The sequence below is a fragment of the Lissotriton helveticus genome, chromosome 4_1 (genome assembly GCF_964261635.1).
Source record: "Lissotriton helveticus chromosome 4_1, aLisHel1.1, whole genome shotgun sequence".
Taxonomy (NCBI): Eukaryota; Metazoa; Chordata; class Amphibia; order Caudata; family Salamandridae; genus Lissotriton; species Lissotriton helveticus.
In genome coordinates this window covers 2,098,064,559-2,098,088,442 of record NC_136063.1, presented here as the reverse complement: position 1 = coordinate 2,098,088,442, position 23,884 = coordinate 2,098,064,559, and the positions used below count along the sequence as shown (strand labels likewise).

The following is a 23,884-nucleotide window of genomic DNA, read 5'->3' as shown; positions in this document are numbered from 1 at the left end:
TCACCCTCTGGTAGCTAGGCACAGAGCTGCCAGGCTTAACTTAGAAGCTATGTGTAAAGTATTTGTACAACACTTCAAACATTAAAACTGTGAAAACACCACACAAAATCAAATCCTGTATTCCAAGCACTCACTATTCTTATTATACATGTATTTTAGCTTATGATATCCATCAAGAAAAAACACAGATGTATCTTAATATTCAATTTTGTAGATTCCAGTTCTTTTATTCTTTTATCCTCAGAGCCTACACGTGTTTCGTCGCTGCTTGAGGTAATCCCACGACTTTGTCAGGGCTACAAAATATACAGATATTGGCCCCATATGTAAATATTATAATTCATAATACAGCTAGTAACCCACTCTGAGACTAAAAGAATCTACGAAAATGGAATATTAAGAGACATCTGTGTTTTTTCTTGATGGTTATCATTAGCTAACATACAAGTAATAAGAATAGCGAGTGCTTTGGATACAGGATTTATACAATATCAATCAATCAATCAGGAGTTTGTTAAAGCGCGACTACTCACCCGTAAGGGTCTCAAGGCGCTAGGGGTGGGGGGGGCTTGGGGGGGTGCAGGTTCCATTCCATCAAGGAGGGGGTCTGTCGAAGAGCCAGGTTTTGAGGTTTCTTGCGAAGATGGGGAGCGATGTTGTCTGTCTGAGGTGGAGCGGAAGGGCGTTCCATGCTTTTGCCGCGAGGAAGGAGAAGGAGCGGCCTCCCGATCTGGTCTTTCTGGTGCGGAGGACCACAGCGTAGGAAAGCTGGGCTGATCGTAGGGTCCTTTGGGGTGCGTGGAATTTGAGTCGGCTGTTCAGGTATGCTGGTCCGGTGCCGTGGAGGGCCTTGTGTGCGTGGGTGAGCATCTTAAAGGTGATTCTCGCCTCGACGGGGAGCCAGTGGAGTGTGCGCAGGTGCTGGGAGATGTGGCAGTGTTTTGGCAGGTTGAGGACCAGTCTTGCGGCGGCGTTCTGGATGTTCTGTAGCTTGCGGATGAGGTTTTTGTTTATTCCGGCGTAGAGTGCGTTGCCGTAGTCGAGTCTGCTGGTGACCAGGGCGTGAGTGACTGTCTTTCGGTGTTCGAGGGGGATCCATTTGAAGGTCTTACGAAGGAGGCGGAGGGTGTGGAAGCAGGAAGATGAGACAGAGTTGATCTGGCGGTCCATTTTGAGCTCGGAGTCCAGGATGATTCCCAGGTTGCGTGCGTGGTCTGTGGGGGTTGGCGGGTTTCCGAGGGCGGTGGGCCACCAGGTGTCACTCCAGGCGTCGGGGTTTGGGCCCATGATGAGTACTTCTGTTTTGTTGGTGTTTAGTTGTAGGCAGCTGTTTTTCATCCATTTGGCGACGGCTTCCATGCCTTCTCGAAAGTTGCGTCTGGCGGTGTTGGGCTCGTTGGATAGGGAGAGGATGAGCTGGGCGTCGTCTGCATATGACACGATGTTGAGTCCGTAGGTTCTGACGATGGGGGCAAGTGGAGCCATGTAGACGTTGAAGAGCGTCGGGCTGAGGGAGGAGCCCTGGGGGACTCCGCAGGTGATAGGTGTGGGGTCCGAGAGGAAAGGGGGGAGTCTGACCCGCTGTATCCTGCTGGAGAGGAAGGAGCAGATCCAGTCGAGGGCCTTGTCCTGGATTCCTGCATCGTAGAGTCTGCGTATTAGGGTGCGGTGGGAGACTGTGTCGAACGCCGCTGATAGGTCGAGGAGGATGAGGGCTACTGTTTCTCCTTTGTCCAGTAAGGTGCGGATGTCGTCTGTTGCGGCGAGGAGGGCGGTTTCCGTACTGTGGTTTTTTCTGAAGCCGGATTGGGAGGAGTCGAGGATGTTGTGTTCTTCAATGAATGTGGCGAGTTGGCTGTTGATGGCTTTCTCGATGACTTTCGCTGGGAACGGGAGCAGGGAGATGGGTCTGTAGTTTTTGAGGTCGGTGGGGTCCGCTGAGGGTTTCTTTAGGAGGGGGTTGACCTCGGCGTGTTTCCAGTCGTCGGGGAATGAGGCGGTCGCCAGGGAGCGGTTGATGGTTTGGCGGAGCATGGGTGCGATGGTGTTGGCGGCTCTGTTGAAGATGTGGTGGGGGCAGGGGTCCGTGGGGGCCCCTGAGTGGATTGACTTCATTGTCTTCAGTGTGTCTTCGGTGGTGAGGGCTGTCCAGTCATCAATCGCTGGTTTCCGGGTGTCGGGGGTGGTTGGTGAGGGTTCAGTGTGTTGGTTGTCTTCATCGAAGTTGTCGTAGATGCTCTTGATTTTGTGGTGGAAAAAGATGCTGAGTTTGTCGCAGAGGTCTTGTGAGGGAGGGATGTCGGTAGACTCGCTGGTGGGTTGGGCGAACTCCTTGATGATGCTGAAGAGTTCCTTGCTGTTGTGTGCGTGGGTGGAGATTCTGTCTTCAATCGCTATTTTCCTCGTTTCTCTGATGAGTTGATGGTGGGCGTTGGTGGCGGCTCTGAAGTTGTTGTGGGCTTCTGTGGATTTGGTGTTTCTCCAGGCCTTTTCGAGGCGGCGGCATGTGCGTCTGGACTCTCGAAGTTCGGTGGTAAACCATCTGGCTTTCTTGGCACGGGTATTGTTGTTTTTCTTGAGGGGGGCTATGGTGTTGGTGCTGTCCGAGATCCATCTATGCAGGGTTCGGGCTGCGGTGTTGGGGTCGTCGTTTTCCGCGATGGTTGGGGTGGAGTTGTTGAGTGAGGAGGTGAGCTGGTCATCGGTGATTTTGGTCCAGTTTCTTTGTGGAAGCAGGTGCTGGTGTCTGTGGATGGTGGGTGTTCTGAAGGTGAAGTGAACGCAACGATGGTCGGTCCATGGGAGTTCGGTGGTGTGGCTGAAGGTGATGGAGTTTCCTGTAGTGAAGAGGGGGTCGAAGGTGTGTCCTGCTGAGTGCGTGGGCTCGGTCACGATCTGGCGGAGTCCAATGTTGTGGAGGCTGTCCAGGAGGGATGTGGTGTTGGGGTCCAGTTGATTGTCGAGGTGGAAGTTGAGGTCTCCCAGCAGGGTGTAGTTGGTGGATGCGATGGCCTGCGGGGAGATAATGTCCGTAATGGAGTTGGCGAAGGGTCCGCGGGGTCCAGGGGGTCGGTAGATGAGGGTTCCTCGGAGGGCGGCGGTGGGGCTGGCCAGTATCTTGAAGTGAAGGTGTTCCATCAGTTCTGTGGACTCGTCAGGAAGTGTGCTCAGGCGGAGGCTGGACTTGTGGACGATGGCGATTCCTCCTCCTGGGTGGATGGGGCGGTCCTTCCTGGAGATCTTGTATCCTTGGGGGATGGCGATGGCGATGTCCGGTCCTGAGGTGGTGTTGGTCCAGGTTTCGGTGAAGAATGCTACGTCTGGGGTTGTGCTGTCGACGAGGTCCCAGATTTCTGTGGCGTGTTTGTGGAGGGATCGGACGTTGAGGAGGATGCATTGTAGGGTCTTCGGTTCGGTTGTGTTCTTGTGGGCGGGTTGTGCTGGATCCGTGTTCTTGGCGGTGCTGCAGGTGTGCCGGCAGCGGTGACAGCTGAAGGGTCCATGGGTGTCGGCTGGTGATGCTAGCTTGCAGTTGTTGTTGCAGCCTGGGTTGAGTGCGTGGAGTGCTGCTGGGTCGTAGCGTTGGCGGGGCGGAGGTCCAGGGTTCCTGGTGCTGGTCGCGGACGGGTCGCAGACGGGCGCAGACGTGCTTGCCTGTGACGCGCCTTCGGTGCACCAGCGGCGCGCCCGCGGCCGCGCAGTGGCCGCCATTAAGTAGGGGTCGGGGAGGGCTGGACAGCTGGGAGGCGGGAGCGGGGAGGGGAGCTGGATTGGGCCGGTCGTGCTGGGAGGGGGAGGGGCCGCGGGGGCAGCAGCGGCAGGGAAAGGTAAAGGGAGGAAAGAAGGGATAAAGAAAAAAGGGAAAATAAGCAGAAATAAGGCACAAAAGAGCAGAGATGCAGAAAAGAGCAGAAAGAAGAAAGATAGAAAGGGTAAAAAAACGAGTGAAAACGGGTGAAGGAGCAGAGGGAGAGAAAGGGAAAATGGGCAAAAATAAGGCACAAAAGAGCAGAGGTGCAGGAAGGTGAAAGATAGAAAGGGAAAAAAACGAGTGAAAACGAGTGAAGGAGCAGAGGGAGAGAAAGGGAAATGGGCAGAAATAAGGCGCAAAAGAGCAGAGGTGCAGAAAGGTGAAAGATAGAAAGGGGAGAAAAAGGAGTGAAGGAGCAGAAAGAAAGAAAGGAGACAGAGGTCCACTGGACCACCAGGGATGAGGCGCAGGGAAACCTGTGGGTGGAGGAGGGTCTCGATCACCAACACTCAAGAGTGCAGAGGCAGGGGCACCTCACTTAATGGTGGAGCTGCCAGGGTGGGAGAGCAATTTCACTGACAATGAGTCAGTGGTCTTGCTCGCCTGTCCCCGCAGTGGCCGCCATTAAGTAGGGGTCGGGGAGGGCTGGACAGCTGGGAGGCGGGAGCGGGGAGGGGAGCTGGATTGGGCCGGTCGTGCTGGGAGGGGCCGCGGGGGCAGCAGCGGTGGGGAAAGGTAAAGGGAGGAAAGAAGGGATAAAGAAAAAAGGGAAAATAAGCAGAAATAAGGCACAAAAGAGCAGAGATGCAGAAAAGAGCAGAAAGGAGAAAGATAGAAAGGGTAAAAAAACGAGTGAAAACGGGTGAAGGAGCAGAGGGAGAGAAAGGGAAAATGGGCAAAAATAAGGCACAAAAGAGCAGAGGTGCAGGAAGGTGAAAGATAGAAAGGGAAAAAAACGAGTGAAAACGAGTGAAGGAGCAGAGGGAGAGAAAGGGAAATGGGCAGAAATAAGGCGCAAAAGAGCAGAGGTGCAGAAAGGTGAAAGATAGAAAGGGGAGAAAAAGGAGTGAAGGAGCAGAAAGAAAGAAAGGAGACAGAGGTCCACTGGACCACCAGGGATGAGGCGCAGGGAAACCTGCGGGTGGAGGAGGGCCTCGATCACCAACACTCAAGAGTGCAGGGGCAGGGGCACCTCACTTAATGGTGGAGCTGCGAGGGTGGGAGAGCAATTTCACTGACAATGAGTGATCTTTGGATCAAATTTGGGGAGTGGGGGTTTCTCCATACCCTGAAGCACAGCATGGACCACTGTTGTAGATATTAATATATGTGTACTGCCATTTCAGCGCCATCACCTTCATTTGATCACCCATCGTTCATTGTTAACCTAACCACACATAAGCATCCCACGCCAGATTAGGAAAATACAGCAAAATCTAATAAATAAAGTAAGACCAAAATGACAAACATCCAGTCAGTAGAACCGGAGTTATGGATTTTTAAGAAATAAACCTCAATATAGCACCTAACAGCATAAAGCTCCAACTGTAGCTATGTGGTTGCGCTGGACCTGGTCAAAGTCACAAGTTGAGACCGACCGCAATGGTGTGTGGGTTGGGAACAGTCCTTGATTTGTCCTGCTGAAGTTTTACCTTCTCAAGTTTTGCTCCTTATCTCCTTCTTTTTTTGTGTTGTAAATCTTTATTCAAAACATAACCATGTCGCTGATGTACAATACTGTTGGAGATCTTGTTATACCCCGCACAAAAACGGTCTCTTGGGGCGATAGAAGATTCCTGGTATCAGCCCCTAAGCTGTGGAATACTCTGCCACCAACGATTAAAGCCAGTCCATCCTTATGGTCTTTTCGTAAACAACTCAAGACCTGGCTCTTTAATCAATAAATCATCCATAGTTTTTTTCAGGGTAAATATTCAGATACTTAGCGCCGAGACGCCTACGGGCCATTGTATGCGCTCTATAAATATAAAAAAATAAATAAATTAATAAATAAATAAATCTCAGTCGGTAGGCAGGGGGGCTGGAGAGGAGGGCGACTGGGTAGAGGGAATCCCCAAGTGCATGCAGTGCTGATAAAAATCATAAATTGTACATCTTCAGTTGCTAGGTGATGGTGGATCGGCAACTCCATTGGGAAAAATAACATGATCAAGCCAACAACAATGACATAGAGGATGCTTTGGATAGGGCAATGGAATGAATGAAGAAGTAAGGGGGAGGGGCAGAGGCAAGGAATGAGAGATGTCCCATGTCTCCAGCCTAGTGCACCTCACAGGTCTCAAGGAAGTGATGTCCGTGTCAACAAGCAAAAAAAAGAACAGGAGATGGCTAAGGCCCATGATAAGGGAAGGGGTTGAGGTGCGTTCGAGGGGAAGTGAGGGGGAGGGAGGGAAGGTGAAAGAGAAGAAAACAGAGGCAGAAAAGAAGAATGGGCATGGAGAAGATAGAACAGGCATAGAGAGAGGATAAAGGGATGAGGGTGGGAAGTAGTATACTAGAAGAGAGAGGAGGGGATCTGTGAGAAGGAAAAAAGGGGAGAGGTAAGGAAAGAGGTGCAGAGGTATGGATGTAGAGCCATGGTCCCCCAACAATCCACCGTGATCAAGTTATGTTCCTAAAGTCCTGTTCGCTTTGGAGAAGGTCACAGGCTGTAGTAGGTTTGGTGCAAAGAGCAGGCCGGTCATTGCGAATGGGTGGGCTGGAGCTCTGTGTTGGCAGTCCTCCGCGGGCTGTCGATGCTGCTGTGCGAGAGACAGATGGTGGCTCGCACTAATTTTCGTCAGGGAACTGTTCCTGTAGAGCAGCTGTTCTGTAGAGTGGCTGTCCTTTATCCTGGCAGAGTATCCACAGGTCCAGAAGTGTACTGAAGTATTGGTGTCTGAGGTCTTTCTTTTATACACAGTTGTGCATTTGAACTGGGGAAAAACTTCTAGAGGCATGCCTTTAAAGAGCACAGATGCCTTGCCTTCCTGCCTTCCTGACCCCAGACTAACTACACGGGGTATGCAGCCTGTTGTGTGAAGACAGAACCCAGCCTTTTCAGGAGTAAGTAAGGCTGAACTCAGCTCCTCCCTCCCATCCTGCCAGTGATTGCCCATCCAGTCACACCTAAGATCCCATTGTGTGTGGCTGTCTAGGAGGAATACTCAAAGCCCAACTGTCAGCTACACCCAGTCATGCGACCAGAAACAGGCTGCGGGCACTAAATGGCTGGGGCCAGTAAATGCCAACATTTTAAAAGTTGTATTTTCAGAATTGTGACTTAAAATCCGCCTACACCATGAATTTGGAGTTTAAATTAGGATTCAAGAGAAACTAAACATGAACCGGTGATCGATTTACATTTAGATATTACACTTAACAAATGTAATAAGGCATCTCCAATGTTACCCCATGGGAGAGAGGGACTTTGCAGTAGTGAAAAACTAATTTAAGAGTTTTTCAGTACCAGGACAAGTAAAACTTAAAATTACATGACCTTACATTTATTAAAAAGGAAGGGTTGGGCCTTGCTTATTTTACCAGTTCGAGATGTCAGGTTAAAACTGCACACACAGGCTCTGCAGTGACAGGCCTAAGAATATTTAAAAGGCTACTTAAGTCTGTGGCACAGTCACTGCTACAGGCCCACTAGTAGCATTTAATTTAGAGGCCCTGGGCACATGCAGTGCATTTTACTAGGGACTTATAAGTAAATTAAATATGCCAATTGGGTGTAAGCCTGTATTACCATGTTTTGAGTGGAGAGCACAAGCACTCGGGCACTGATTAGCAGTGGTAAAGTGTTCAGAGTCTTAATGCCAGCAAAAGTGAAGTCAGCAAAAATAGGAAGTCTGAAGGCAAAATGTTACGGGAATCCATGCCAAGGAGTCATGTCAAATTTTAGCATTGCCAAATTAAAAAGGGAATTTTCGATTTCAGCTTAAATCACTGAGTGGTACCGCAAAACATCTTGGATCCCATCACTGAATACCAATGTAAGAAATTGGAGAATTAGTTGATTGGGTAATTGCCCCCTCAAGTATTAATTGCACTACTTAAAAGTTTGATCCTCTAAAGTCACTTAACTAGCCTGAGCTCAAGCCCCTAATAGCTATGGCACAGAGCAAAAAGACTTACAATTCAAGTATTGTGAAGGATGTCAGGCTGGAATTAATCTCAATCGCCGATAATAACTCTAGGCCTAATCCTAGTCCATTGTATTTTGCACACCATGCCATTTCAGTTTGAATCTAGCCATATGCAAATCAACCTTGACCCTGCTCCAATGGGAACAGTCGAGCCCAAACTTCCAGGCTAGGTCCTCCCTGAACCGAAACACAGGTAACCCAAGACCGGTTTTGTCTTGCCAAGGACTCATTTATACCTGGCTGAGGAGCCCAATAAGACAAAAGAGGTACTGGGTTACTTGTGTTCCAGAATCAAGACTGATTTGCATATTGCTGTGTCTAAACTGAGGTGTCATGGTGTGGCAAATAACAATAAACTAGGTTGTGTCCCTGAGTAATTGCCAGCGGCTGCTTTGAATTCAAACATTCCATCATGTGGGTGTGGGCGACGCCTGGTTCTCCCTAACCAATAGGGTAACATTTCCTTGGGGTAACCTTCCCACTTTTGCCAAATTTCTTGGCCCTTTTTGCAGGGTCATCCCTGAACTTTTTGCCTTCCTCCTGTATTTTGTCTGGCCTGTTTTTGTTGGTTTTATGACTCTGGGCACTTTACCACTGCTGATCAGTGCTAAAGTGCATATGCCCTCCCTATTGTAAATTGATATATGGATTAGTGATTCCATGATTGGCTGATTTGGTTTACTTGTCAGACCCTAGTACAGTGCACTGAGTGTGCCCAGGGCTTGTAAACCAAATGCTGCTGGTGGCCTTGCAGCACCGGTTGTGCCACCCACAGAAGCAGCCTTGTAAAATGTGTCTCAGGTCTGCCATTGCAGAGCCTGTATGTAGTCTGGTACTGCCATGCTGACTGGGCAACTACACCCACTAAACCTTCCCTTTTCTTCATATCAGAAACCCCTATGGTAAGCCCAAGGGCAGGGTGCATTGTAAGTATAAGGTAGGCAATGCCCTGGTTTGTGTGGCATGTCCTAATAGGAAATTACAGCCATTTTTGTTTATCCCTATTGCAAGGCTAATGTTCTCCATAGGACAGAATGGGCAGTTAGATTATTACATTTTATAATCCTAAACTGACTCGGGGAACATGGTAGAAATTCGAGTTTAGTATGCCTGAACTCAGAATGATAAAATGCATCTTTTAGCTACCTTTCTGCTATTTCGGCCTTACTCAGGCTCCCTGATCAGCCCTCTCTTTTCAAGTCCCCTGTAGTTAATAGAGTCCTCAAAGGCATTACTCATCTTTTTCCTCCTATTCCCTTTGTAATGCCACAGTGGGACTTGAACTTGGTTCTCACATATTTAATGTGGGCTCCCTTTGAGCCTCTTCACAACTGTCCTCTTCGTCTGTTAACTCTGAAGACTGCCTTCCTGGTTGCCATCACCACTGCTAGTAGTGTGAGTAAGCTCCAGGCTCATTCTTGCAAACCTTTTATTTCTATCCACCCAGACAAGGTTGTGCTCAGGACACGTCCATCCTTTCTGGCAAAGGTTGTCACTGCCTTTCACATCGGGCAGACCATCACTTTGCCCACCTTCTTTCTGCCTCCGCACCCTTCCAGAGAGGAAGAGAGGCTCCACCATCTGGACCCAAAACCTGCACTCTCATTTTACCTAAATGGCACACAACAGTTCTGGGTGGATGACCAGCTCTTTGTTGGCTACGTTGGTGCCAGGAAGGGTCGGGCCGTACACAAGAGGACTATCTCCAGAAGGGTCGTGTTGTGTATTAATGTCTGTTATTCTCAGGCGAAAAAGGAGCCGCCGATGGGGCTGCGCGCATGTACCATCAGGGAGACGACTTCCACTACGGCATTGGGATGTTGTGTCCACTTACAAGACATCTGTCAAGCAGCTACGTGGGCCTCGCTGCACACTTTTACCAAGCAGTATTGCCTGGACAGCCAATTTCTGAGAGACAGCTTCTTTGGCCGTTCTGTTCTCCGGAACTTCCTGGTGTGTTCTTGGTTCATGACCCACAACCGGGGTTGGTATTGCTGGGGTATCTATTCTAAGGTAAGAAATCTATCACTAACGTGTTTCTTTCAGATGAACAAGTTACTTCGGTAACTATATATCTGTAAGAAACATTAGTTAGTGATAGATTCCTTACCGCCCCACCCATCCTCCCCATTCTGCGAACTGATTTCTAGGGTTAAGGTCATCCCTTTCAGGGCCCTAGTTTAAAATGAACAAGTGGTCAGTCTCTTGCATGGCTCTGCGTTCCTGGCGCGTAAAGTCATGTACAGAACTGACGTCAGCCTGCGAGGGCGGCGTCTAAGTAGCTGCCGCGATGTCATCTCGGCAACCACGATGCCAACGACGGACGCAAAGCCTCACAACGCCACCTTCCGACGCTTAGGGGTACTTCTGATGAAAACTTTTCGGATCCAGTCTGACGCCTGGGGGTAATTCTAAGGTAAGCAATCTATAAGTAACTAATGTTTCTTACAAATATATTGTTACTGAAGGTAAGTAACTTGTTCTTTAAGTGGATTCCCATGGGTGGCAACTAAACTAATGGGCAACTGGCAAAAGTGGGGGTAACCATGAAAGCAGATCCTGCTTTCCTACAGGGCTGCAGCTGGAGTCTAATGCAAATTAGCCTCCACAGGATTGAGAGAAGAAAAATACCTTTCTAAAAATACATTTTCCATAATAATTATTTAAAAAATTCTAACTTTGCTACTGAATTGGGCTTTAATTAAATATTTCAAAGAGTCTAAGAAGGACATTTCTAGGTGTTTCCTTGCTGGAGATAAAATTATTAAATTAAATATTGCGCCCCAATGTTTTCCCATGAAAGAGCTAGACTTGCCACAGTGAAAATAGGTTTTTGGGCTTTTCATAATCAGGACATGTTTAGCATTAAATATTGGCATGCCTACTTTCAAATACCATGCACCCAGCTGTATAGACAGTAAGCCCTATGTAGGAGTGACTTATTACTTTAAAAAAAGAAAAGTTTAGACTTGTCAAAAGGGGTTTATTTTGGCAGGTTAAAATGAAGTTTTAAAGCTTCTTTAGTCAGGCTACAATGGTAGGCCTGACACCATGTTTTACGCTATCACTGTAGTGAATGGCAAAATAGGTCCTACTGTCCATTCATGACATTAAACTTACAGGCCATAGGGACACGTTGTACCATATACCATATTTATTATAGGTACGATAAATATGCCAATTACTGGCCTTGGGTCACTTTGTACAATATACTAGGGGCTTGTATGTAAGATACATTTGCCACTTAGGGGTATACCAATTTCATCATGTTGAGAGGACAAGCACAGGCACTTTACCTCTTCTCAGCAGGGGTCAAATGCACAGATTTCCAGAACCAACTAACACAGTTAAATGCATAGATCTTGGGGTACACCACTCAAAGGATGTTCTTATCATACAGCTTTTGTGTATGCATGTAGATCCACAGCAGTATCTTTTAACAGGATTTGTCAAAATAAAATGCTTTATAAAGTGGTCTCTGGATGCATGCACATTTGCAGCCGCCATCTTTGAATACATTTAATGTAATTTTTTAACTTCTCTGCAATCATGTCCACCACTGATCCATGTGCATTTGTTACAGGCATCTACCATAGGCACGATAAATATGCCAATTACTGGCCTTGGGTCAATTTGTACAATATACTAGGGGCTTGTATGTAAGATACATTTGCCACTTAGGGGTATACCAATTTCATCATGTTGAGAGGACAAGCACAGGCACTTTACCTCTTCTCAGCAGGGGTCAAATGCACAGATTTCCAGAACCAACTAACACAGTTAAATGCAAAGATCTTGGGGTACTCCACTCAAAGGATGTTCTTATCATACAGCTTTTGTGCATGCATGTAGATCCACAGCAGTATCTTTTAACAGGATTTGTCAAAATAAAATGCTTTATAAAGTGGTCTCTGGATGCATGCACATTTGCAGCCGCCATCTTTGAATACATTTAATGTAATTTTTTTAACTCCTCTGCAATCATGTCCACCACTGATCCATGTGCATTTGTTACAGGCATCTACCATAAAACAAAAAGGAGACTGGCAAAGCCAATAGGTCACCCTGCTGCGCCCTTTGGGCTTTTGCCTGTGCTTGTTCTTTTTCTTTGTACATCAGAACCTTGCTTTTTGCCAGTTCATTTATTTAATATTTTTCTGACAATGTGTAGCATTTTTAATCATGCATAATGTTACTACGTCTGACATTGGCTGATTGTGCCTTGGTCAGAAGAGGGTCTAGCATAACCAGATTGTAAGCTGTATTATTATCCTGCCTTTGCTGCACAAAATTCTTGTTGATTCCCAAATTTGTTAGTTTCAAGGCTCTATTTGCCATTGATAAACTCTGCATCACATTTATCTTTTTGTAAAATCGCTGCCAATGCTCATTGAATCCTTGCTGTCACAGTTCTCTCCATATTTTAGTTTTTTTGAACCATTTATCCATTAGCATGTAGCACATGCTAGATGTGAATAATGTTGGCAACTTCTCATTTGGCCAAAATAAAAGATCTGGGAGGTTTCTCTGTCAAGTTATATGTGGGTAAATGCTGATATCATTTTGCGTACCTCCAACTGTCAAATGCATCTGCAACTCGCCAAGGAAAGAATATTTTATTACACGTCTGGGTCAATTTTATACTGTTTTGTCATGCATATGGATGCACTGCTAAGTTGCAAGACCAATGGAGCTTTGTGCTAGAGACTACAGAATAGAGAATACTTTGTGAAATTAAGTTTGTGTGACTTCATACATCATATTGAAAGGTAGACATGACCAATAAATGACCAATAACTCCAAAATAAAATTTACAAGACTGATCTCTGACAGCCTGTATTTTGGATTTCATTATTTCTGTGTCTTTTCTTTGCTCCACATTAATGTGTGAGCCTGAGAACTTAGTGTCTTACTAAACTAAGGTGTGATAAAATTTGTATCTGAAAGAAACACGTAGTGATAGATTCCTTACCTTAGAATTACTCCCAGGCATCAGGCTGGATCCGGAATGTTTTTTGTCAGCAGTACCCCTGCGCGTCCGTAGGCATCGTGCGGCTCCTCGTGCGTCATTGGCGCCGGGATGACGTCGTTGGAGCTACTTAGACGCACCCATGCGCGCTGACTTCAGTTCTTTCCTTTTCCGCGCTAGTAAGCGCAGGTGCGGGAAGAGCAAGTAACCCCAGTCACTTTTTGACTGACTTTTTCAAGGCCTTTTACCTCATCTTTTCGAATCGATCGACTCCTGGTGTCGTAGGGATGCCCGTTTTTAAGAACTGTGGGATTGTGATCGCATGATGTCAGTGACAGACCCACACCGCGTCCCGAAAGTTGCTTGAAGCCCGGCAGTCGGCTCCGCGCCGCTCGAGGTCCCGGTCCCGTGGGAGGTTGAGGGACTGGTCGCGGAGTCGTCATCACCATTCTTCTGGATCTAAGTCTTCACACTCGGGTCAGGTAAGTCGAAGCATTCCAAGAAGAAGTCGAAGAAGCATCATCGCTCTTCGACTTCCCCTCGCCCGTCATGCTACGAGGCTGAGTGTGCAGGCGGTGCCACCCCCGCTGCTCTGGCGGAGTCTGCGACGTCGCCTCCAGTCTACATCCCCTTTCGGGTGCACGGGTGACACCTGCTCAGGTGCAAGAGTTTTTTGCTGCCATGGCCCGACTCTTTGGGCCATCTGGCCCCACCGGTGCGCCTATGGGCCCTGCGGGCCCGACGGGGGGTCCTGCTTTACCATCTCCGGCGGCTCTGGCCCTGGTGTTGCCGCCAGCTCCGGCGCCGCAGGCCCCCCAGTGATCCCGGATTGGAACCCGGTTGACGGTTGACCTCGTCATACCTCCACCGGCGCAGATCTCCCTGGCACTGCTTCCGACGTTGCCCACTCCTCAGGACAACGTCGTCCCCAGATTCAGCCCTGACCCGAACACAGTGGCGGATCGACGTCGCCCGACGCCGATACCGACGCCTATGGGACCTTTTGTGCCCCATGCCCCTCTTCTTATTTTGAGCCTGTTCCACAGACTTCGGTGGAAGGGGACGACTGGGAGGGGTCTGAGGACCCTCTAGCACAGGACTGTGCTTATGATGCGGACTCGGCAGAGGATTTGGGGGAAACCAGTGGTCTTGGCACCTCACCTGACCCTGGCATGCTGTCTCCTCCTACCGTGGCTACGGAGGAGGGAGCCAGTTACGCAGTGGTGTTGCGTAGGGCAGCTGAGGCTCTCCACCTCAAACTCCCTACCTTGGCCGTCAGGACTAACCTCCTGACAGAAGTGCTCCAGCCGGCGGCTACCTCTTCGGAGCCCTTGCTGCCTTTTAATGAAGCACTGATGTAGGTTCTTTTGGGCACCTGGTCCAGGCCCAACACAGGGGCTCCAGTGGATAGGAATGTGGCCCGACGCCACCGCCCTGCTCCGGGCGACCCCCTCTTCCTTACCCAACATCCCACCCCTGAGAGCTTGGTTGTCCAAGCCTCAGCTTCCCAAAGCGCGGTCCCTACTGCACCTCCAGAGAGGGAATCCAAGAAGCTGGATCAGCTTGGCAAGAAGCTGTTTTCATCTGCCAATTTAGGGCTGCGGTCGGTGAACACTGCATTCCTCTTGGGCGGTCATACCCTCTCTCTGTGGGACACGATTGTGCGGGTACTGCCCAACTGCCCGGAGGAGGCCCAGGCAGTTCTCTCCCAGGCCATTGCGGCCGGGAGAGATGCAGCGAAGTTCACCATACGTTGTGGGCTGGATACCGCTGACTCACTGGGCAGGTCGATTTCCACGACGGTGGTGCTTTTGCGCCACACCTGGTTGAGGACAAGTGGCTTCTCAGGGGATGTCCAGAACACCTTGATGGACATGCCTTTTGATGGCATTCGCCTTTTTGGCAACAAGGCACACAGTGCGTTGCAGCGCTTCAAGGACTCCCGTGCTACGGCCAAGTCCTTGGGCCTGTCGACCGCTCGGCCTCCTCCGCCTTCTGCTTTTCGCTCCTTTCGTGGCCACGGAAGGGGCGCCCCACAGCGTTCGCAGAGCTACAGACCACAGCAGCAACAATCTCAGTGTGGCCGCCGACGTGGGAACTGCCGAGGTTGTTCAGGGGGCCAGCGGGCGGGTCAATCCACCACCACCCCGCAGCATCCACTTCCAAGCCTTCCTAGTCCGACCTTTCAGGCCCATTAGATGCCAGTGGGTGGATGCATATGCCATCATCTCCACCACTGGCGCGACATCACTTCGGACAAGTGGGTGCTGCACATTGTCCGAAGGGGCTACTCCCTCCCCTTCGAGACAGCTCCTCCGGTCATGCCACCTCAGTACCACCGTATGTCGGGGGATCACTTGGCGCTTCTCCAGCAGGAAGTTGCGGCCCTCTTGTCCAAGGGGGCCGTAGAGCGCTTTACAACGCCAGAAGTAGGTCGTGGTTGTTACTTCCACTACTTTCTGGTTCCAAAGAAGGACAAGGGCCTGCGTCCTTTCTTAGACCTTGGGAATGTCAATCGCTTCCTCCGGAAGGAGAAGTTCAAGATGCTCACGCTGGCTCAGGTCTTGTCTGCCCTAGACCTGCAAGACTGGATGGTGGCGTTGGACTTGCAGGACGCCTATTTCCATATCCCCGTCCTGCCTGCCCACAGACTTTACCTGCGATTCACGGTAGGCCACAAGCATTTTCAGTTCACTGTTCTCCCCTTTGGCCTTACCAACGCCCCTCGGATGTTCACGAAAGTGATGGCGGTGGTCGCAGCTCATCTGTGTGGATCAGGGGTTTCAGTCTTCCCCTATCTCGACGGCTGGCTGTTGAAGACGGGCTCACCCCAGGTAGTTGTCTCCCACCTCCAGACTGCAGCTGACCTCCTGCATTCGCTGGGGTTCTCCATCAATGTGCCGAAGTTGCACCTGATTCCCTCGCAGAAGCTCCTTTTCATGGGAGCGGTTCTGGACTACTCCCGAACAGCGAGTCCGGGACATTCAGGCTATGATTCCGATCTTGCAGCCTGTGTCCCGGGTTTCGGTCAGGATGACCCTTCAGCTGCTGGGCTTGATGGCTTCCTGCTTGTGGATCATGCCAGATGACATATGCAGGCTCTGCAGTGGGACCTGAAGTTCCAGTGGGCACAGCATCAGGGCAACTTGTCCGATCACGTCCAGATCTCAGAGGGCACAGCAATTGCAGTGGTGGCTCACAAATCGCGATTGGGTTAATGGCAGATCCCTCTCCCTTCCCCAACCGTAGCACACAGTTGTGACGGACGCGTCCCTTTTGGAATGGGGTGGCCACATGGGAGAGGCAGAGATCAGAGGCCTCTGGTCTCCGGCGGAGTCCTGGCCCCACATCAACCTGCTGGAGCTTCGGGCGATCTGACTTGCACTGAAGGCATTCCTCCCGTCTGTCATGGGGAAAGAAGTGCAGGTGTTCACAGACAACACCACCGCCATGTGGTACCGCAACAAACAGGGCGGGGTGGGGTCGTGGACCCTATGCCAAGAGGCTCTGCGCCTCTGGGTTTGGCTGGAACATCAGGGCATGTCCCTGGTGGTTCAACACCTGGCAGGTTCTCTGAACGCCAGGGCAGACGAACTCAGCCGCTGGTGCATGATTGATCACCAATGGCGTCTGAACTCGGACGTGGCGCAAGGACTCTTTCTGCAGTGGGGAGAACCTTGGTTAGATTTGTTTGCCACCGAAGAGAACGTGCAATGTCATCAGTTCTGCGCGTTGGAATTTCCAAGGCGGCACTTGCTCGGCGACGCTTTTCGTCACGAGTGAAGTTGCGGTCTGTTGTACGCCTTTCCGCCTACACCACTTCTGCCCAGAGTGATGAAGAAGATCAGGCACGACCGGGCCCAAGTTATTCTTGTGGCTCCGGAGTGGGCTCGAAGAGTATGGTATCCCGAGCTACTCAGTATGAGCATCGATCCATTGATCCGTCTGCCTCTTCGGGAGGATCTTCTGTCGCAGCAGCAGGGAACGGTGCTCCACCCGAACCTATCCAGCCTCCACCTCCTTGCGTGGGGATGGAGCAGCGGCAGTTGATGTCTTTCGATCTGCCTCCTGAAGTCTGTAATGTTATCTTGCCAGCCAGGTGCCCCTCCACAAAAACGGTATACACCTGTAGGTAGAATAAGTTTGTGGCATGGTGCAAAGGCTATGGATCCTCTTTCTGCCCATCTTTCAGAGGTCCTTCTTTTTCTTCTCTCTTTGGCCCAGCAGGGCTCTGCTCTGGGCACTATCAAGGGCTATCTCGCGGCCATTTACGCCTTTCTAAGGCTCCCAGATCAGCCTTCCCTTTTCAAGTCCCCTGTTGTAAATAGATTCTTGAAAGGCATCTTGCACATGTTTCCTCCTGTTCCTTTCATGATGCCTCAGTGGGACTTGAATCTAGTTCTAACCTTGCTGATCTGCGCTCCCTTTGAGCCACTTCATAATTGCCCTCTTGGTCTTCTAACTCTAAAAACTGCTTTCCTGGTTGCCATCACCTCTGCCTGAAGAGTGAGTGATATCCAGGCTCTTTCTTATAAACCTCCTCCTCTGTCAATCCGGACAAAGTTGTTTGAGGGCTCGTCCTTCCTTTCTGCCAAAGGTTGTCACTGCCTTTCACATTAGGCAGACCATCACTTTGCCCACTTTCTTTCCGCCTCCGCATCCCTCTAAAGAGGAAGAGAGGCTCCATTGTCTGGACCCAAAATGTGCGCTCTCTTTCTATCTGAGCCGCACACAACAGTTCCGGGTGGATGACTAACTCTTTGTTGGCTAAATGGGTGCTAAGAAAGGTCAGGCTGTGCACAAACGGACCATCTCACGGTGAGTTTTTCTGTGCATAAATGGTTGTTACTCCTTGGCTAAAAAAGAGCCTCCGGTGGGGTTGCGTGCCCATTCTACCAGGGCGACGGGAACCACTACTGCTCTGGGACGCGGGATTCCCTTGCAGGACATTTGTCAGGCAGCTACGTGGGCCTCGCTGCACACATTTACCAAGCACTACTGCCTTGACAACCAAGGCCAGAGACGGCTTCTTTGGCCATTCTGTTCTCCAGGACTTTCTGGTGTGATCTTGGTTCGCAGACCCACCACCAGGGTTGGTATTGCTGGGGTATCTATTCTAAGGTAAGGAATCTATCACTACGTGTTTCTTTCAGATGCACAAGTTATTAACCTTCAGTAATTGTATATCTGTAAAAACATTAGTAGTGATAGATTCCTTATCGCCCCACTTATCCTCCCTGTTCTGCGAACTGATTTCTAAGGTTAAGGTCATCCCTTTTAGGGCCCTTGTATCATGGCACCAGTGGTCAGTATCTTGCATGGCTTTGCGTTCCTGGTGCGGAAATTCGTGTACAGAACTGACATCAGCGCCCGTGTGCGCGTCTAAGTAGCTCCGACGACGCGCCAACGATGCCCGCGGAGCCACATGACGACGCCTATCGACGCGCAGGGGTACTGCTGATGAAAAAACTTTACGGATCCAGTCTGACGCCTGGGGGTAATTCTAAGGTAAGGAATATATCACTACTAATGTTTCTTACAGATATATTGTTACTGAAGGTAAGTAACTTGTGCTATTGAACTGCAGGTCTTAGAATGTGATCTTTTTTATCTCTCTGTTTTATTACTTGTGATTAACAATCTTTGAAATTGCCTTTTTGTGTTCCAGCTGTTTTTTGGGAACGCTGCAATGAACTGCAAGACATTGAGAGGATTATGGCTCAGATTGAACGAGGCGAGGCAAGAATCCAAAGAAGGATTAGCATCAAGAAAGCCCTTGATGCAAAAGTAAGATGTTACCAAATTTAATTACTGTATCCATAAAACATAGAGTATGAGTGAAGGGGTTTTCAAAATCAATTGCAGAAAAGATAATTTATTGAAACCCATGTGCAAATTGTGGACCACCTTTAGTACATTTTTTAGTGGTCGCAAACCCTCCGATTCACAAAATCAGAGGGTTTGCGAACACTGCAAGTTGTTTGGTATGTACTAAACCCAATTTATTTTCAGTGGTTTTTATTCATTAATTTAATAGTATAAAAGGTTTTTGATGAAGACAATCACTAACAGTAAGATCCTCTCAATCAGTCTTAGTGCTTGCCCCGTGACTCATTTGAAAGAACGGGACCCCATTGTTGATTACAAATTACAAATTGGAAGTTATCTTCTTGGTTGCTTGCTACTTTTCATGTCCCAACTTCGTGTAGCAAAATGTCATAGGTTAGCATAATTTGTTTTCTCCATAAAACGAGAACGGTACTGGAATAAAGCTGCTAGAACCCTACCGATGGTCTACTAAGCAAGATGAATTCAGTCAGTGTGCTCACGGTTTGACCCTGGATCAGTCAGATTGCAAAAAATACATTGTCCCAAAAATCGTCTATGCAGGGGCAGAACCATAAAATATGTATGAGAGAGCCTGTTTCCCACAACCATGAGGATGACAACTGACTAACCGTACAACGCCTTATTACAGATGGCCCAGACGCAGCAAAGTAATCCAAACATTTGGATCTTGACACTACCAAATGATTGTGTAGGAAGATGGGACCAGCGTGGTGCTTCGTTTCCACTCCTGGGTTTGTGCTACTGGCTTTTCTTTAACAGTGTTCAGCATTCCTTAATGGATATCCTTGGATAGATTTAAAATGAGCAAGGCCACCTCACACTATCTAGGTTTAGCCCAGCCATTTGCCCTAGCAACGTCACACCTTCCGATGCTTTGGCAGGGGATACCAGTAGAAACAACGCCAGACTGTTCCTCACCAACAGCATGCCTCTCAGCCCTTTTGAGGTAGAGGCATGGGAACAGGCAGTCACCGTCTAGTCCCCAGAGGTAAAAAGCTTCCCAAATCAAAACCTCCCTCCTTCCGCAGCTGCACAACCACCTTAAATCGGTTTTGGCGGCTCAGAACACCTAGTGGGAAGACGCATCACCATCTTCCTCACTGGGTGGAGGAGCATCACATCTAACCAATGGATGCAACATATTGTGGACCACTGGTACTCCCTATCCTTTCTATCACATCCATCGGACATGGAACACCTCCGGTAGGGCCACTTGTCTATAGTCCGTGGAGAAGTTTCAAGCTCTCCATGGCCAAGGGAGCCATAGAGAAGGTTCTGGCATTGGGGATCAGGACTGGCTGTTAGACCTGTTTGTTCCTGGTGCCGAAGTAGGATGGAGGCCTTCATCCTATCCTTGATATTCACCTTCTGCGCTTCTCCCTCAAGAATCTCACGTTCAAAATACTTACCCTGCCCAAAATTCTGTCTGCCTTGGATCCAGAAGACTGCATGGTGGCGTTAGACTTGCAGGACGCCTATATGACTTGTTGTCATGATTATGCTTTCGGTCAACGTGTTGAAGTCACGACTCCTTCACAAAGGCTCCTCTTCATCTGAGCAATTCTAGATACTGTGCTTTTCCACACCTTTCCTCTCCAACGAGTTCAGGATATTTGCACTATGATCCCGATGTTCTATCAGTTCAGCTGGGTCTCAGTGAAAGTTCCTCCGAGACTTCTTGGCCTCTTACCTTCCTGCTTCCTGCTTGTGGACCACACCAGGAGGCACATGTGAGCTCTGATGTCCCAGTGGGCTCAGCAATAAGGGAAACTACCAGATCCATCCAGGTGTCAGAGAAGGCTGCAAAAGCTCCTCAGCGCTAGTTGCTCAACTGCATTTGGACCAGCAGCAGATCCCTCTCCCAGTCTCACACATAGTTAATGGTCATGACATATGTGTCATTTCTGAGTTGGGGAAGTTGTAGTAAAATAAGACTTTCTGGCATAGATACCCCCACTTTTTGCCTGGTGTCAGTGTATTTTGACTTCCCCATGCCAGCCCTGTCCCCTTATGATCTCCCATCTCTGTCCAAGAGGTTTTACCCTGTGTGTGAAGATTGATTGATCACGCCTGACCAAGGAGGCGGAGCGAGATGGAGCAAGCGGGCGAGTGGAGGCGAGTGTAGTGTGTCTGCATCTCTGCCGACCCGGCTGAATAAATTATGTCGAACAACAAATACGATGGAAGGGAGCCGAAACTGGGATTTGAATTGGGGACTGTGCAAGCCGCAATACCAGCGCTAGGCAGGGCCGGCCCCAGTCGGAGCTCCAGCCCCAGCCCCAGCCGGGAAGCGAGTCGCCACTGTGCCGTCACTGAGGTTAGACTGCGGGAAGGTGGCAAGGCGGTGACGTCGTCGCTGGCGTGCTGGTGCTGGTGACTGTTTTTGGAGCTCAGCTCAGCAAGAGAGAGCAGCTGGCGAAGTGCAGGGAAATAGCGGTAAAAATTGCAGTGGACGCTTGTTGCCTGCGCCTGCGTAGGGGAGCATTGCAGAAGTATAGCTGAACTAATCCTGCTGCTGGGGAATGGGGAGCAGGGTGTCGTGCACAACGCGGCATAAGGCAGTAGGCAGGCAGGCATTAAGGCAATAGATTGTGGAGCCTGTCTGCTGCTTGCTGTATCAAACATTGGATGTTTGGGCACGTTGGGACACTGGGGCCCGCCCTATATACCACACACAAGCACGCCACAAGTTCACAGGTCGCACTTTGTACATTTCAGTGGGAGGGTGCGGCAGCAAAAAAGAAAGCAAATACAAGGGAGGGCTGTCGCCTTTAGCGCTTGAAGAGGGAACACTTTGTGGGAATGGAAGTGGTCCATCCTGGTGTGGTGAGCAGTGCAATCAGGACATCAGGAGGCCCAAGAAGAGGGGCAGGCAGTGAGTGAGTGACATGGGGCAAGGGAACTCATCGAGTCCACTGAGTGCCCCGAGACCTCTGAAATTAAGGACAAGGAGAGCACTAAGGACAACATTAAGGACAACATTTTCTTGGCACCCACGCAAAGGATCCAGTACTAAAAACAGCAAGTATTAAAAAACAGTACATACAATATACTATACCTTGAATTTGGAGACTACCGGAAATTTTTAGTCCTCTGTGGTAGTCACAAGCCGACTTGACTCTTACAAAACTTGACAATCTTGATGCACGGGGATACAAGGGCATAAGGAATATTAATGACATTCTAAGGATAAACCAAGTAACCAGGCTTTCAAAAATGCAAAACTAAAATTAAAAATCTACAAAAAAAGGGTACAAAAGAATCACAAAGGCATAAAAGATAGATACAGTACGGAAAATTATAAGGTCAGGACATGTGCGTGGAGGGCCAACACTTACAAACAACACAAGCAAGCGTAAAAGGGAGCTGAAAACATCTGCTGGTACAGTTGGTGAACCGCAGGAAAAGACTAGACCTGCTACGCAGCAAGTGGACACACTAATTGAAATAACTCCAGATACAAAAAAGACAAGCAATACAACTCCAGAAAGCAAAACTTTTAAAAACTGCCTTTTTCAGCTCAAAATAGATCCAGAATTTTGTTTCCTGAAAAACACGGGTGACACACTTCTTTCATGCCCTACAGCAATACCGGACCTTCGAACCCCCCTACGGCCTCTTTCAACAAGCGGATAGTGGTGAGAAAGAAGGAAACAAAGGCCAAAGCAGCAAGGTGGAGAACTCTTGGCCAGCCAGTTTAACAACAAGCTATCTCTGCCTCCCGGAGTCTCGGTGTTAGAATTGGGGGTTGGCGCAAGTCTTATGTCTCACAGGTAAGCTGTCTCCTGTGTCCACATCATGGACGCACCAATCTGTGACACCAGGAACCAGGGAGAACAGATCTGGAAACTGCCCCAGCAATTGGCGGCCGTCTTCCTGTTGCTCAGGCGTCAGGGTGGGTGAGAGGTTAACTCCATCCACTGACCCATCTTTCTCAGAGGCTACCAAGAGGTCAGGAAGAGGCTCAGACTCCTCCTCCATTCCATCATCAGTTGCCAACAACATGCCCACTTCGGACCTCTCCAAGTGGGGCTTAAGGCGGTTAACATGTAGGACCCTCAAAGGGTTCCTGGGAGACTGCATGTCCACCAAGTAGGTTACCGGACTGTTGCGCTCCACAACCTCAAATGGACCTGTCCACTTATCCTGAAGTGCACAAGGCTCCACTGGGGCCAAGACCCACACCTTTTCTCCAGGCTGAAGCTCCACCAGAGTGGCATTCTAGTCGTACCACCGCTTCATCTCTTCCTGGCTGGCTTCCAGATTTGCCTCAGCAAGTTGCCTGAAGCGCCTGGTCTGGTTTCTGAAGGCCAGCATGTAACTGTATACATTCTGGGGAGGTTTCCTGGGAGATTGCTCCCAGCTTTCCTTTACCAAACTCAGAGGTCCTCTCACTGGGTGACCATACAGCAGTTCAAAGGGGCTGAACCCTAGGGACTTCTGTGGCACCTCACGGTATGCAAAGAGAAGGCATGGCAAGAGGACATCCCACTTACGCCTCATTGGACCTTCCAGGCCCATGATCATGCCTTTCAGGGTTCGGTTGAATCTCTCAACCAACCCATTTCCTTGGGGATGGTAAGGGGTGGTGAACTTGTAGGTAACACCACACTCTTGCCAAAGGGATTTCATATATTTGGATATGAATTTAGTTCCCCTATCACTCACCACCTCTAGAGGGAATCCTACTCGTGAGAAAATTCCCATCAGTGCACGTCCCACCACGGGGGCCGTCACTGTCCTCAGAGGGATGGCTTCAGGGTACCGGGTGGCATGGTCCACCAAGACCAGGATGAACCTGTTGCCCATGGCTGTCTTGGGGTCCAGAGGCGCAACAATGTCAATACCCACTCGCTGGAATGGCGTACCGACCACGGGGAAGGGTTGCAGAGGAGCCTTGTGCCTCCCTCCGCTTTTACCACTTGCCTGGCAAGTCTGACAGGATCTACAATGAGCATCTGAGCTCTTGTGCATTTGGGGCCAGTAAAAGTGGGTGACAAGCCTGTCATAGGTCTTGTCCATCCCCAAAATGTCCTGCTAACGGCACATCATGAGCCAGCCCCAGTAGGAAGGCTCTGAACTTCTGGGGTACCACCAGCACACGGGCGGACCCAGGTTCAGCAGCCTTAGGCTCTGAATACAGGAGGTCATTCTCCCAGTACA

The 23,884-nt window shown here is 49.5% G+C and overlaps 1 protein-coding gene across 4 annotated transcripts in view; it reads left to right on the top strand.

Moving 5' to 3' along the window:
• Positions 1-23,884, top strand: part of SMARCA1 (SNF2 related chromatin remodeling ATPase 1) — a 2,556,005-nt gene that overhangs the window by 2,186,572 nt on the left and 345,549 nt on the right. For all 4 annotated transcript variants that reach the window (XM_078688758.1, XM_078688761.1, XM_078688757.1 and 1 more), the window contains one exon: positions 18,540-18,658. In XM_078688758.1, coding sequence (XP_078544884.1) covers positions 18,540-18,658 — 119 coding nt within the window. The remainder of the gene's footprint in view (positions 1-18,539; positions 18,659-23,884) is intronic.